We start from the raw sequence: 16,110 nt of genomic DNA, 5'->3' as shown, positions 1-16,110 counted from the left end.
ACAGAAGCACAGTGAGAGGACTAAAAAAAGGGAGCAGGACAGAGACAGAATCCACACCACAGAATCGTTTAGGTTGGAAAAGACCTTTAAGATCATCATTAACCAAGCACTGCAAAGTCCACCACTTGGGATTAAAAAAGGATAGGGTCATTGATATACAGTGAGAAATGATAGCACAGGGAGCCAGACAGAGCACCAGAGGATAAAAAAGAGGAAGCATGAGAGAAATGGCAGGGGAAAAAAGGATGGATAAAAGGAGCAATGGAGGAAGAGAGGATCAGGGAGCAGGACACAGAATGAGAAAGGGGGCAGCGAGCAGAGTGCTAAAGACACAAGGACAGAGGAATAGAGAGACAAAGAGGAATACAAGGACAGAAACTGATCAGAGGGGAGAGAAAGACAGGGGGGCAAGGAGCAGCAGGGAGGGATGAAGAGAGACAGGGATGGGGAGCAGGGAAACGTAAGACAAGGGAGAAGGACTGAGGAGCAGAGACAAAGGTATAGGGAAAAGGATGGTGAGATGGAGGAAGAAATAGGGTCAGGGAGCAGGACACAAGGTCAAAGGAGACGAAGAAGGAAGGAAGGATAAAGAGGGGACTGGGAGTAGCATATGGAGAGAGAAAAAGTAAGAGAACAAGGGAGAGGGACTGAGTAATACAGAGAGAGATGCAGACTGGGAGACAGATGGAGAAGGTAAAAACAGTGATGGGCTGGAGGACCTGCTTCTGTCAACCTGTCGCTCCTGATGTAAATTCCATGGCCTCAAAAATGGGACATGGCCCAAGACAAGACCAATGGGGGAGCGAAAGAAAAGGCACAGGAAACTTAAGTGCAAAATAGTGATGGGGAATGGGATAGGGATGAGGACCAGACAGAACAAGAGCACAGCCAGAGACACAAGACACCAGACAGAAAGTGAGTGGAAAACAGGTACAGAAAGATGGATATAAGGATGGAGGAAAAAAAAAGGAACAAAACCCATTATTTATTACACAGCATGTCTAACAAAAATGTAAATAATCTACCAGCTTGAACAGAACTGCTTACACTGCTTTGCCTGTATCTTGTCTAAGCATCTGTTTCTTGGCAAGATACACAGGAATATAAAACTCATGATAGAACACAAAGGGCAAAACATGCTTACATAAGTAAATTAAATGGATTATGTGCACAAGATTTAATATTACTTAGTCTTAACCCTAGCTTGTATGGTTAATACTCAGATCGCTGAATTTCATTACTCCAAGTTTCATGTTTATCTATGCTCCTCCATTAAACAAAAGCAAACTTCATTATCTCAGTGGTAGATACAGGGTTGTTTGAAGACAGACTTCTGTTTTGCAGGTTATTTGGAAAACCTAAACTGGCCTTCCCCTGTTGTGTTTCTTGGGTATTGTACAGAATTTTGACTTGTCATGAATAAATACATTTGAAGAGTTTTTACTATTACCGACTTCAGGTATTTTTGATTTGAAAGAAAACCAGGAAAACACCATACAGGAGGTAATCCATTTTAATAGTCCCTGAATTTCCAGTATTTTAAAGGAAAAATCATAGGGTAAATACAGAAGTATGCAGCTGTTACCAACAGAAGCATCATTAGGAAGCTTCTCAATATTGCTTTTTGGTATTTCATGAGGTAAAACATTGAGCCTAAGCTTTTTCATCTACAAGTTTTGGGGGGATAGGGGAGAAGGAACCTGACACTCTTCGTAAGTTGCCTGAGAATCACAGCTTACAGTTACTCAGTATCTTCTGGTCTCAGAGAATGCGGTGGAGGTATAAATGATTTCTTCTCTGTGTCTCTGGAAAGAGCTTTTCTCATATCTGTGGAAAAAAAAAAAAAAAAAAAGGTACTATAATAAGACAGTCATTGCACAAAACCATATTAAATGAATTCTCTATTACAATAAGATCATTTTTAATCAAGATTTCCTAGAAACACTGAATATCGCAAGTTGGAAGGGACCCATAAGGATTACTGAGTCCAACTCCCTGCTCCTCACAGGACTACCTAAAACTAAACTGTATGACTGTCGTTCTTACACTCCTTGAACTCTGGCGGGCTTGTGCCATGACCACTTCCCTGGGGAGCCTCTTCGAGTGAACAACCACCCTCTCAGTGAAGAAACTTTTCCTTATGTCCAATCTGGACTGCCCCCCCCGCCTCGATCACCTCCCTTATGAGAACAAGCTGAGAGAGTTGGGGTTGTTCAGCCTGGAGAAGAGAAGGCTCTGGGGACACCTTATAGCAGCCTTCCAGTACTTAAAGGGGGTCCACAGGAAAGCTGGGGAGGGACTCTGTATCAGGGAGTGTAGGGATAGGACAAGGGGTAATGGTTTTAAACTGAGAGAGGGCAGATTTAGATTAGATACGAGGAAGAAATTCTTTCCTGTGAGGTGGTGAGGCCCTGGCACAGGTTGCCCAGAGAAGCTGTGGCTGCCCCCTCCCTGGCAGTGTTCAAGGCCAGGCTGGACGGGGCTTTGAGCAACCTGGTCTATGGAAGGTGTCCCTGCCCGTGGCAGGGGTGTTGGAACTAGGTGATCTTTAAGGTCCCTTCTAACCCAAACCATCCTATGATTCCATACCAAATCCCATTTATCAACATCTATCTGAACTTGTTTCCTATAATAATGTTTAAAAAGCCCAGGAACCCTCAACATGAGAATCTTTCCATTCAACTCGAGGCAGAACAAGCATCTTCATCTGTCTCTCCACTGCCAGCCGAGCAGTACTCCAATATTTTCCAGTACACACTGTAGCCTAGTTGCTTATACATATTTATTGCAACCTGATTTGATACTCTCACAAAGAGGTCGACAAAAAAATCCACCCTTTGAAAAAGTAAAAAGTAAGGAATAATAGGTCAATGTATTTCTAAATAATAACCCACAACTTGTAGTCAGACCAAGAGGAGGTCTGATGATGTGGTACACTAATCAGACAGCTTTTATGCTGTAGTAACAGATTCATTTCTTTATCAAGGAAAAAATTCAGCATAGGTATGTTTTTCGTTTTATTTTTGTCACAGAACCATTCTTCTACACCTGCCAGTGTGTTCAGAATTATAAACAGAAAGAACAGGACAAGCTAAACACCCACACAAGCTTTATATCCATAAAAGATGAGCTAAAAAAAAAAAATTAAAAAAAAAAATCCACATTTCACATTGCTTTGGCTTAGGGACTGCCTCCTTCAAATTGCATGGGGGCTGTGAAATCAGTCAGAAAATTCAGCCTGTCAGGAGACAGTCCTTCTACTCACAAGGCAAGTTTTACAAAATATTGCACTATTTTGTGATTTTACAAGGCACAGTGGGGTTGCCCTTGCAGCATGATTTGGGGACATTTTTCTGTGGGTTCATTTGATGCTAAAATAAGGTTTTCTGCAGGTACAAGCATCAATAATAGAAAGTAAGCCAAGATACTATCTGTTGTACAAAATTTGTTCAAGATTGTGCCTGAGAGAATCGCACAAAGCCCACGATTACTGAACAAGTATGTTGGAGGCCCTATGGGAAACAGTGTTGATGTTTCATGAAGCTCTTTTCCTGTCAAGAAAAGGACTTTTATACAGTATCTCTACTGGAATTCAGGCTACTTCCTACTCACTCCAGCAAATTAGCTTTCTGGGAAATGCTGAGATTTTAAACCACTGAGCAGCATTCATCATTTTTGTTCTCTAACTACGGGGAATTTCAGCAAATTAGAACACTACTTAAAGCGAAATTCTGGGTCTGTTTTACACAAATCAAGTATCTAAGCCGCGGACAGGTAGCTGTAGAAAGATTAATTTAAAGGATAAATTTAAGTATTGTTCTCACTTTTCTGAAATGTCTTCCAGTAGTTCCATCAATTTAGCAGCCAAAACCAGTCGTCAAAATAACGGTGCAACAGAGAGCGCAGTACCCTGTCCATGCCGCTCTTCGCAGGCCACAGCAGCTTCGGCTTTATGCGTAACTGTGAACACAGAGAGCACAGCGCAGCAGCACCTCCGAAATAACGCACAGCTCACAGCTATACATCTTTACAAAAGAACCAAGCAGCGTATAAGCAAACGTTGCAATGACTGTAGTAAAGGCTCCAGCAGGGATGTCTACATTATCGGATCTCTGTGATTCCAAAACCACAAAAAAATGTCATTTTGACTCAAGCATTGCAACAGTTTCTTGAATAGTGGAAACAAAAAACCCCAAACCAACCACAAACCAAACAAAACCCACCCTTTTAAAAAGTTCGTTGTTTGAGGCGGGACTTCGAAATGCAAACTTTAAGCGCCTCTCAGAGCAACTTACAGGCAACGCAAAACCCAAGGCCCGCATTTTCACTTACAGGTGACTGGCAGCGTGTGGGATCCGAGTGCCGGGACTGACTTGCAGGAGGGAAGCCCGGGGCCGGGTGCTGCGGGCGCAAGGGCAGCGGTGCTGGGGCTCCGGGCCAAGGAGGGCCCCGAGGCGGCGGGCAGGACGCGGTCTCTGGGGCCGGGGCCGGGCCCAGCATCGCGGAGGCCGAGCGCGGCGTCCGGCCCCAGCCCCGGCAGCGCCTCCGCCGGCCAAGGGCCCCTCCGCCACGGAGCCGAGCCCTTGGCTTTATCCTCCCCTCTGGAAGGGGAGGGCTCTCTCATAAACAGCGTTTCACGAAAAATACAGCCTTCTCTCTGCTGCAGGAGCTTGATTTGGGTCACTTTCCCTTACCCCCCCTGCGGCCAGTGCGAGGAAAGCAGGACAGTAACTTGCTGGGTTTTGTTACAGCAGGCCAGTCCATCTGCCAGTTTACACACCGCCGGCTGTAAGCACTCCTTAGGTTTCTGGAACTACAGAAATGGCCATCCCCACCCCACTAGTCAATCTTCTGCCGGTTTGTGATGCTGCAGCTCCAGCACTGAGTGTAAGACTTGCCCTGGAAGGCTGATGGCCTTTAAGATGAAAAATGATAAAAACAAGGTAGGGAAACGACGACAAGCAGTTAGATTTGATTTAAGCAGCTGCAGGTGGCATTTTATGATTTCACAGTATGTCATTCCTGTGAATTCACCAATAATTCCCTAATGTAGTGTTTTCTATTAAGCCTCTTTTATTAGTAAGATTTAGGAATTTATTAGCTCCAGCCTTATTTCCTTTAGCCTTTGCACTTACTTCTCTATTTCAAAAAGGGGGTAATAAATAAAGAGACTACTTCAATTGTAAGCTTTTTCATGCTTTTCAGTATTTCATAAAACCAAATACCTCACATTGGAGAAGACTGAAGAGCTTATTTTCACAAGTCCAAATGCCTTCCAAAGTTTTTGTATCATCATTATGAGTGAGAAGTGTTTTGCACAGCACAGTGAATAAAATGTTCTAATTTTCAAAAAAACCTGATTTTACAAGAATAGACAGCAGAATCATCTTGAGGTGGTTTGGGTACATTTCCCTTTTTTTGCACTCTTTGCCTTCCTTTGTTTCACACATGAAATTGAGTTTTTTAATACTTGGCCTCTGCCCCAGTCTTTACCTCCCCTAGCAGAGCCACCATCATGAAAATAGCGCAATTTTCTTCAGCAGTGCAACTTTGCAAGAAATGGTTCAGCAGTCACAACACCTGCTTCTTATACTGACTATTCAGGTCAAGCTTACTAACCAGGTAATAATGTTATTGCATCCTTCCTTTGCAAAAAGTTTAAAGTGAGCCAAGCAGTATGAAAAGCAGCAGCATCTGAGTCTACTGATACACGTGTGAACCATTTCTTACAAAAACCCACACCCCAAAAACCACAGCACACAACATCCCAAATGAAAGTTCAGTATTACAATGTATTATTATGTGCAAAACTCACCATTTACAAAATGAAATACAAACATGTGCCAGGGGTTTCAGATACATGGCAAACCGACAAAAATGCTACAGATCTCTGTATGTACATTACACATGCTGCTTGTGACATTTTTGTAATCATCTGCCTTGTGTTACACTGCTCACACCACACTTAGGGTGAACCCCGTGTTCCTCCAAAGACAGTAGCCCTCACTGATTTAAGCAGGGTCCAGAGCATCACCCACACCATCAACTGTCTTGGACAAATCTATAGAACACACACATTTAATACCATTTTATCTTTGCATATATAGGACTGATTTTCACATCGCACCTACGGAGTAACTTAGAACCATGAAATGCTACAACACATTCTTCTGTCCAAGAGGCGTTTTAATGTTGGTGACAGACTATACAAAATAGTGTTCTCCTTCAACCTTATTGATATATTTAATCCTCTACTAACACAAATATTATGAGATAGGTGCTGTCAAATCCCTCTGCAAATCTACAACACTGCTTACATAATACCAACCTCCTTTGTTTATTTTCTGCAAGCAGCCTGAACCAGCAGACTAACACATTTTAATCCTAAATTAGGTTCTCTACGTTCTTTCTCTGCTCCTTCTCTACATCCTTATCTTTCAAACTCCTCTTCCAGCCCCCTAGTTCTGTCTAAAACAATGCATATAAACAATAATCCAATAACCATACATCAGGTTCAGATAAAGGCACTGAAATCGTCAGTGCCAACGTTACAATCTTCTCACAGGTAACAGAAGTTTAATAAAAAACTTTCCTGTAACAGGAAAAAGAAGAGAAACCACAGAGACTTTTAATGCAATACTCTAAAACCAGCAAGAGATTTATTCTTGTATATTAAATGTTAAAATCACATGCATAATTATAGAATACTTTATAGTTAAAAAATATTTCAAAAACCAACCCTGACAGTTTACCTGCAACTGCTATAAAATTTCTATGATATATATATATATATATATAAAAATGGCGATTTTCTGTAATTAAAAAAATTAGGAAAGGATGCAATCATCCAGGTAATTATGAGTTAACTGATGCCCTGCATCGGACAGTCTTGTCAAACTCATGCTGGTGAAACTGAGCTCATACCAGCCAGTTTACTGAAATACTTGTCTAGAACACATATATTTAAATCAAAATGACATTTGGCTAAAGGATGAGTGTAAGAAAATAGATTTTTGCACACTACAGCAAAAGACCTGCGGAGGGCCACAGTATAAAATGCTTCAAAACAGTCTGTGGTACAAGAAATTTAGCCTCATGGGCTGTTTACTCAAACACGCTGGTGGAATATTCTGCATAACTGGCCATATGCATGGTTTATGTGGGGTTTTGTAAGCAATGCTAGAAGTGTCTGCACGTGTTTTACTAGGCATTTATGGTTTAAGACCTTTTTTTAGTTCCTAAGGCAGGCAGCCAAAGATGTTTTCAACAGTTAACAAGGAACAGAAATTAAATGACGAATTGCTGGTTTTAAGAAGCTGAGTCGTCACTGTTTTGAAAAATGGCACCATATGGATCGCTGTTAATGCGCTTATAGACAAAGTGAAAGACCTGGGGTTGTGGACGGCTGTGCAACTCTGCCTTAATTTTCTGAGGGTAGGTATCCTCTGTCAGTTGCTGCCAGGTGTCATCAATGAAAAGAAACAGACTATATTCTTCTGGATTGTCCACTTTAAATTTTTCAGCACAAAGCTGACATACATCTTCGGTAGTGATATATGGTCTTACTAGTAGGGTCTTTCCTGTACATCCACTGTTAACTTCCTGGAATGCAACACGAAGGTAGTTCTGTAGAATGAGAAAACAGACATCAGAAACTCAAAACCCCAAAACTTATCCTCTGAAGAGTCAGCAACAAACAGCAAGCCTCTCCATGTTCTAGTTGTGAAACACACACCAGTGATTCCTGGACATTTATGGCCACCTTGTGAATTGCAGTGTTGGTGGTAAAACTGCGGCAAGACTGTGGCTGGCATAACAGAAATTCATAAGCCGACATCCTCTTTTCCTTAGCTTATATTCTAATGCTGCAATTAAGAGTGAACAGATACAGCCTTAAAGCCACATGGAGAACGCCAGTGGTTTTAACAGGACTTTGATGTTTGGCCTTACTAGGAAACAAAATGCTGTGAAGCAAACTAAACACCTGAGACAACACACCCAAGAGATGATGCTGCCATTGCTGGGTCAGTGCTACAGAATGGAAGCTTCATGCAATATGTTAATCAGAAGAAAAAAAAAAACAAACAACCCTCTGCCAGCAGCACACAAGCGTGTTGATCCACAAGGTACAGCACAATAAAGTATTTGCACTCTTATGCTGCGGTATGCAAAAGGGAATCCATCCTCACACAGGACATTTTCATCGCATTAACTAGTGGCAGTTTGGTGTCTGAGCTTCATGTAACCAAGTTTGTGACGGCTTTTTTTTTTTTTTTTTAAATAAGGCTTAGAGTGATGCAGAAAGAAAATTTACTCTGCAACATTAGAGTAAATCCATATGATCTTAAGGCAAAAGCTAGATCTTTCTTCTCTGTTGAAATCAACACATGCCCACAACTCTGATAACATGGATAAAGTCTAATATGCCTACAAGTTCTACCTTTCAAAAAGCATTTAAAAAGTAAAATAAAAAGCAACAAATGGGAAAAGAACAAACACAAAACACTTTTGGACACAGGAACAAAACAGCCTGCTGTCCCGTGTTTTTTTTTTAAAAAAAAGAAATTAACTGCAGTTAGAGACTAAAAAGTGGTAAAATTAAAGTAGGTAGAAAAAAAATGACTGCAAAAGGCCTGTTTACTGACTGAGCTGGTATGTATGCTTATGCTGAATAAATTAAGCATGCTAAATCACAATGGTAAAAACTTACATTTCATAAAAACAAGGTGTTAAAAGCTAACACTAAGGAGAATGTTCATAGGACTTAAATTTCAGAGCGCACTCTTATCTTTATTAAAGTATTTTTTGATAGCTATCAGACAAAAATACTAAAGCTTTGCAACAGCATTTAGACCACTGGGACTGAACCTGATTGAAAAGAACTAATCCCTTTTTGTTACCCAGCGTGAAGACATTAGAAAAAAAAAATCATCCCTAGATAAGGCAAAACACACTACAGTTTTAGTTTCTAATGTAGCTAACACACAGAAGACCTGTTTTTAAATGCATTTGCTTTAGACAGACAGGATCGCTTCAAGGAGAGGCTGAAATTTGGACAAATGCCTGTCACTCATATATTAAGTATCAAAATTATTTATCCTATATCAGAAAGTTGTACTTAATCATCAGCAAAATACGGGATTTTTAAATTTTCCATCCTTTTGAGGGAGGGAGGATGGAGGCCTTCCAGGGCTCAAAAGCTGATAAGGCTGTGAGACTGCATCTCAGAAATCCAGTGATCACATCCTGGTTCAATGTAGGAAAGACGAGTTGAGCTAAAGTTGTGTTACATGTTGGTTGTCGGGAAGATGCTTCACTTCAGGACACGGAGAAAGGAGATGAAAAACTGGCACTCTTAGCAGGCAGCAAAATGCTTGAATTTGTGCTAAGCATAGCCTGGAAGTGCTGTGATATTAGTGATTCAAGGCTTTCTTTTGAAAGAGACAACAGAAGCTGCAGCACTGGACACACTTGGTGCCAGCTCTTCCCCTGCCCCCCTACATCTTCCTGAATCCAGCATGGCATCCAGCTGCACGTTTAGCTTGGCTGAAGTTCCTTTGGTGAGGTGAAATGGAATACAAGATCCTGCTGAAAGAATCTTCTGTCACTTAGTCATCCAGCAGAAACACAGGGTGATTAATTTGCCTATGAAAAGCGTGGTGTTTTCTAGAAAGAACAAAGACTCAAGCTATTTGAATCTGACCCCTAACTACAAGTAAGCAGAATATAAAATGGATCCCAATAAGATGGATCTAGCTTTGTGCACTGGCCATAGTTTGGGATTTCTGTTAATCAGTTCTCTTCAAAGGAGGCAAATTTTGGAAGACTGCTTCTTCTCCCAATTCCTTCCTGTTCAGTGTTGTGCTGTGGTCATTTGCATGAACACTGATAAAGCAAAAGGAACCTCAGCTGAAAGGTTTCATTATCTCTTGATGATCCCACACCTTCATTTCTCAAGCTCTTAACTACTTCATATCTAATTGTTGTTGTCATTAGCCTCTCTGGCAACTTTGTGCTGTGGTATGAACTGTAAATAACTGAACACAAAGGAGTAAATCCCTTCTTCTTGACTCCAACATCCTCCTTGCTTCAGTCCACAAACTGATGCATCAGAACAGACAATTAGCAGCATACTATATGAAAGACACGCAGGCCTGGTTTTAAAAGATGAAGTAATCCCCGACTGTTTTGTTATTCTTCAATTGAAGTTACTGCCCTACTCTGAAAGAGCGGTAAGAAATGGAGAGAAAAAACACAAACAAACATGAAGACATCCATAGTATAGAACTCTACTCCTTGCTTAAACTTTATAGGCAAGCTTTTCTCCCACCTCTCTATTACCTGCTGTATGCCACCATTAGCTACTGGGGAGGAGTTGTGCTGATTTATGCCACTGGTAATCTGGATTTGTTCTTTTTAACAGTAAAGCATAAAAAGAAGCTGAATTTAAGATATGTTTCAGTTTATCCTTGCTCTGCATGATTTAAATAGAAGGGAGAGTGGGAAAGCTCTAGTATTTCGTGTTTTCTTTAGACCATCATAATCAAACTCTATTATAAAGTGCAAAGACTTCCAAACAGAGGCAAATTTGCCAGCCATAGTCTCAGCACTGCTTCACTCTACTTACCTTGTGGCCCCAAGGGAATCATTATGAATCATACCTCTAAAATGGGGATTTCCAACAAAACAATCATCCCCTATTTTTTTCCTCCAGCCCTAAGCTCTACCTGAAAATCATCAACTGAAGGTATCGTCCTGTTAGTTGTTCTCCTCTTGTGCCATTGCCGGAGAGTATCTCTGGCTTCTGAACTTAGCAGTCGGGCAGCTTGTTCTTCCTGGAAGTTCTTGATCAGTGAAAGTGCTCCATAAGCGCTTGTCAAGTAATAGCCTCCTGTGAAAGGTAGCAGGGAAAGAACTTCTCAGTGGTCACAAACACCACACTAGTTCTGACTGGTTACAGTCAGAAGTACAAACACTTTTTTTTTTTTTAAATTTTTTTATATATATATGTACACACACACACACACACATATATATGGAAGTCCCTGACCTCTACTGCCAAATATTTACAAAGACAAACAGCTCGCTGGCCTGAAAAATACTATATGGTGTGTTCTCAGCTACTAAGAGACATGCAGTGGTTGCATGTGCTTTGTATTACCAAGTGGTGCAATACTATCTAACTCTGGGTCCACTAGTGTTGGGGATAACTGGTTACTTAAATGACTGGCGTCACTCCTTTATTCCTGAGTGTTTTTTTAAAGTTGGAACATGAGTTCTTAACAGCTTCCAAACAGTGACTGGTTTTCCTCCTGAGCTTCAAGTGTGGACTGAAATAAACATAATTGTTTAAACAAAGTAAAAGACACTACTACTGTTTATGAACTTAAAAGCAACCACCCTTAGTGGCAATAAGACAACAAGAGTGTGAAATTTGTACCCTGGAAGAATCCCAAAGAGTTTGCTTTTGTTTTTAGAAGGAAGATTCTGTTTGTCACCTTTTTAGTGCTCCTCATAATATCCAACTAGTTCAGGAGGTGAGGTGTATAGTCCTCCACACTTCATCTTTATTACATGAGTGGAGAACAAATTAAAGGCATGACTGAATTGCCAATGTACAAAAGAAGATCCAGGTCACAAAGGAAAAGGAGTCTCAACAGGAGGTAACAGTCCTTGACAACCAGGAGAAATGAAAGACATGCTGTCATTCATTTCTCTCATTTTTTGTCTTTCATTGTTGTTTTGGTTTTTGTTTTTTATTTTAAGAAAACTATTTGAGTGGGAGTGTCCAATTAAGAGGCAGCACAGTCTATTCATGAAGTCATTCCAAGATGCATTCTATGCTCACAGTATTTTCTGTATTACTGATAGCATCCTCTTGGCAATTACTTTGGAACAAATTTAATACATAAAACACATGCAAGACCCATGATACATATTGGACAATATGTTACATTTGAACTGCACAACTCCAAAGCACTAAACAATTTTTCCTATACAGTATAGTTCAGCTGGTGCCGAAGACAGGGCCAGCCAATAGACGGACTTCTTCTGTTGCATTAAAACCAACATGACTTAGTAGTTCAGTAAATGTTTCTGCCTTTCAAGCATGTTAATGATCTCCAGCTTCACATCTCAAGTATTTTCCATGCTAAGATTCCTGAACAATGCACTAGAGGATGCTCTGTACACAAAGCAGGGCACAGACTAGTGCCAAATTTGAGGAATCCTGGCATGGTTCTCTCATGCATACTAGAATGTAAAAGGATACAGCAATTTCAGCAAGCCAAGAGGTAGCAGGAATGGGAAACATACACATATACTTAAACTCACAGCTGAGATTGGTCACAAAAGCCTTTAAACTTCCTCATAAACTGTAGATTCTGGGGCCTACCATGGGCTCACAGAATACCTCTTTGTTAAAAAATACCACCATGAAAACAGAAGGGAGGGAGATTTCCTTGCCTCTAGCAGACTTTTGCCATCATTCAAGAGTGCCTTAGGAAACATTAGTAGGGCTCATAAAAATACTTTTTGAGAAGTAAATAATGGGAAGAAGAGAAGATCATTAAGGGGAGCAACATTCTTAAAAGCACTGCCCCCAGAGGGCAGAGAATTCCCCCAGAAGTTTTTACGCAGCATCTAACCCAAGTTCTGTTATGTGTCTCCCAATTTAACTGAATGCTGCAGCCCTATAAATACTCTCAGGATATTTTCAGGCACAGAAGGATATCCACATTTGGCACTTGCACAGTGAATCTGTTTACTTGTTAAGTCATGATGCCTCCCCTTTTTGGCTGAAAACAATGTATTCCCTTCATAAGGTGGTACACATTGATAGATTCCCAGGTCACTCAGGCCTGTACTCCGCAAGCTAACCAGCTTTCTCTTATTTTAAGGTGCAAATAATATTGAGATTCTCTTGTTACACTAATGACATTGCTGACTAAGACTCCACTTGAAAGGATTTCTATTCAAACAAGGTTAACAGCAACTGCACTGTGAGGAAGCATCCCCCTTCCCGAGTTCTTCACACAATTCTAATAAAAATAAATAAATAGATTACCTTCTCCATGCAGCAAAGATGGATCCAGCAATTCCATCATGTATTCAATTTCAGTATCCAGCTCCAGCATATCACACTGGGCCAGTACATACGTCAACACAGGCAAGAAGTCATCAGCTCCATAAAGCCTCCCTAGGTTGAAGGGAACACAGTGATAGACAAACTATATCCTTTTATCAGTTTCAGTGTTTGAAAGGAAAGCATATTTTGCTGCCTTCACTGACCAGTGTGTTTGTATTTCTCTAGAGCCTCCTGTTACCAGTGTGCAGCAGAGAGAACATCATCTGACACTTGCTGGACAGGAGGCCAACACCAGTTTCATCCTGTACTTCTAACAAGCACAAATCTGATGATGCACACCTTAAGGCATGCAAGGGAATTTAAAGACTGGGCTCACCTTGGCACCAGCTCGACTGGTGAACTCACAAAAGGTTGACATGCCAGTCTGGCCTGACCTTCACCTGCACTTCTATCACTGGCTAAGAGATGATGAATAGGCATTTTCTTTATACATGCAGGGACAACATCCACTTTCTGGAAGGATTCAGCCACAAACACCAGTTTTTGGGTTAAAATCCCAGCAGAGAAGCCTGGATATATAAGCATGTTAGATTTGACATGAAAACTCAGCTCATTAAAAACACTAGTGAGCAAAGCCTCATATCATTCCCAACTAGCTGGTGAAGCATCATTGGCAATGGCGGCACACAGCTAACACACATAGACTATGCTGTACCTAGGTCTGTCTATGCTCTTATCACTTTTATTGCATTTAAACTTTCTGTTTAGAAAATACCATGTGGCCACATCTCTGGGTTTGGCCAAACTATGATCATTGCAGAACTGGCCTGATGGTCACTTAAAACCACCAGGAACAGGAGCCAACTTAAACCTTGGTCAAGCTCCAGATGACTGAAGGGCTGATACCTAAAGTTACACCAGCTAAGGCATACCCTCCAAGGTATTACACTATTGTCTGGCTGAGAGTAGATACTCAAACAGCTGCTGGCTCAATGTCATATTTTACAAACTTCACACGACAAAACAAGACAATTCAAGGAGCATTTGCCACATCTTAGCCCAAGTCCCTCAGTGCAACAGTGAACTGGCAGCAGCCTCTCAATATTTTTCTTCTACGTGTTGAAAATCCCTTACTCAATGTGATAACACAGCATGGAGAAGAGTTTATAGGACTTCAGGCCACGACCCCTATATCCATTTTAAAAGGCAGGATTTTGCACAGAAATGATAAACTGGGCAGGAGCTCAGTCCGAAGTCTTGCAAACGTGCCTGGGGGTCTCTAACAGCCACAAGCTTTCACCGTTCATTGCAAATCTCAAAAGAAAGTAGGTGTCTTGATAGGCACTGGACCCAGCTGCACATTCAGTCAGTGCTCACTTAGAAAACTGCCAGCCACCTGCAGCAGCTTATACTTGCTTAGGGAAAAAAATTCCCATTACCACCAGTGTTGCTTCACCTTAGCTCGTGACCTACCACAGCAGTATATGATAAGACGTCAGGGAACAGAGTTGCACCTATGAATTCATGCCACTATAAATGCACGTGCCACTGACTACTTAGCTGGTCTGGACTGGTCTGTAGTTCCATTTAATTATCTAGGTTTCACGGTCAATTTTAGACTCTTGCTATAGTGTAGAAATAGATGTTATTTGTGTTCCAAAGTATCCAAATGAGAACATTTAGAGGCACAACAAGCCAAAAATACTGGATCAGAGGCTGCTTTCCTCCACCCTGTAACACAGAGCCCTTGCAGTTGTCATACTATTAAAATACTATAGCTAAATACAGGGTGTTACCTCTATTACAATTTCCAGAAAAATACTCATTTAGAACCAGAGTGAAATTCAAGGCTCACAGGACAGCCTTTCTGGCAGCCAGCTTCAAAAGCCTACAGTTAAGCAAAGCTGTTTTACTGAATTTTAAGATGTGCCAGCAGATACATCAGAGATATCAGGAAAGAAGCAGAGAGGAAGAATCCCTCTCAAAAGGGCAAGGAGATGCTACAGGAGCTCCAGGAGGAGACATATCTGCAGAATCAGGTGGTCTGATTTCCTTCATCAAAAGACAACCGCAGGTTTGGAACATCAGTGAACCTGAACCATGAGAAGCACCATACCCGAGTTATTCTCCATAACAGTGTAAATCAGTTTGCAAACTCTCAGCAGCAGCATGACTTTCTTTTCAGGTGAATACATTTTCTGCATGGTCATGAATTTGACTTTAATCTTTTCAACATCCACAAAGTCTGGTGTTGGAACAAACACGCCCAGTTCCTGAGGATCCCTCTGCCGCACCAACTGCAGGTTTTCCTTTAACTGTTTCCAGGATCCATCTGCAGTATGAAACTCTTTCAACATCGCTTCAATGTGGCCCTTCAACGGCTTCAGAATGCACTTATGCATGGCCTTCTCCAGGACAACATCTGCAACGGGAAAACACAAGTCCAGCTGACTTCCTCCTCTAGAGCAGAGCCAGTATTAATATAACCATTCCCAAAAGAGACACTGTAGACCAAAACCTACTTGCTAAGGCCTATTTATTATACAAGCTGAGTTTCCAGATGTTCGTTAACAAGAAAACAAAAGGCAGAGCAGAATCTGTATTCCATTTTCATTTATGGCAATGTGGTAAATACAAAACCCCCCAAAGAAACTGCAGACTGTCACCAAAAAAAGCAAAAAAGCAGCAATCTGTGGCTCCAGCTAACTTTTTCTTTTGTTGATCAGAAGTCTCTGAGTTTTATTTTACTTTTCCTTTAAGTTTCAGAGTTAAAGTCTAAGCTCAAAGTCAAAACCATAACTTCTGTCTGTTTTGGCACAAAAGCCCATCCTTTTTGCATAGTTTCCATCAGAAACTAACTCAACCAAGGTCTCCTAAAACTTGGCTCAACTTTATCAAGATCTTTATGAAGTTGGACAGATTATGGGCTTTAAACTATAAATGAAAACCAAGCTGTGTTTGTCCAGCTTCAGATTTCATCATGCAAGCTTACATACAGCTTTGTCATCAAGTTTGAAGTTCTT

The 16,110-nt window shown here is 41.1% G+C and overlaps 1 protein-coding gene across 7 annotated transcripts in view; it reads right to left on the bottom strand.

The window, feature by feature from the left end:
• Window positions 1–5,772: 5,772 nt before the first annotated feature.
• Window positions 5,773–16,110, bottom strand: part of LOC141956371 (sodium/potassium/calcium exchanger 3-like) — a 285,876-nt gene continuing 275,538 nt past the window's right edge. For all 7 annotated transcript variants that reach the window (XM_074896962.1, XM_074897054.1, XM_074897140.1 and 4 more), the window contains 4 exons: window positions 15,204–15,509; window positions 13,067–13,198; window positions 10,728–10,891; window positions 5,773–7,626 (listed from right to left, as the gene is read on the bottom strand). In XM_074896962.1, coding sequence (XP_074753063.1) covers window positions 7,309–7,626; window positions 10,728–10,891; window positions 13,067–13,198; window positions 15,204–15,509 — 920 coding nt within the window. In that variant the 3' untranslated portion in view covers window positions 5,773–7,308. The remainder of the gene's footprint in view (window positions 7,627–10,727; window positions 10,892–13,066; window positions 13,199–15,203; window positions 15,510–16,110) is intronic.

This window comes from Athene noctua, chromosome 1 (assembly GCF_965140245.1).
Source record: "Athene noctua chromosome 1, bAthNoc1.hap1.1, whole genome shotgun sequence".
In the NCBI taxonomy this organism is placed as follows: Eukaryota; Metazoa; Chordata; class Aves; order Strigiformes; family Strigidae; genus Athene; species Athene noctua.
This window is presented reverse-complemented; position numbering and strand designations above follow the sequence as displayed.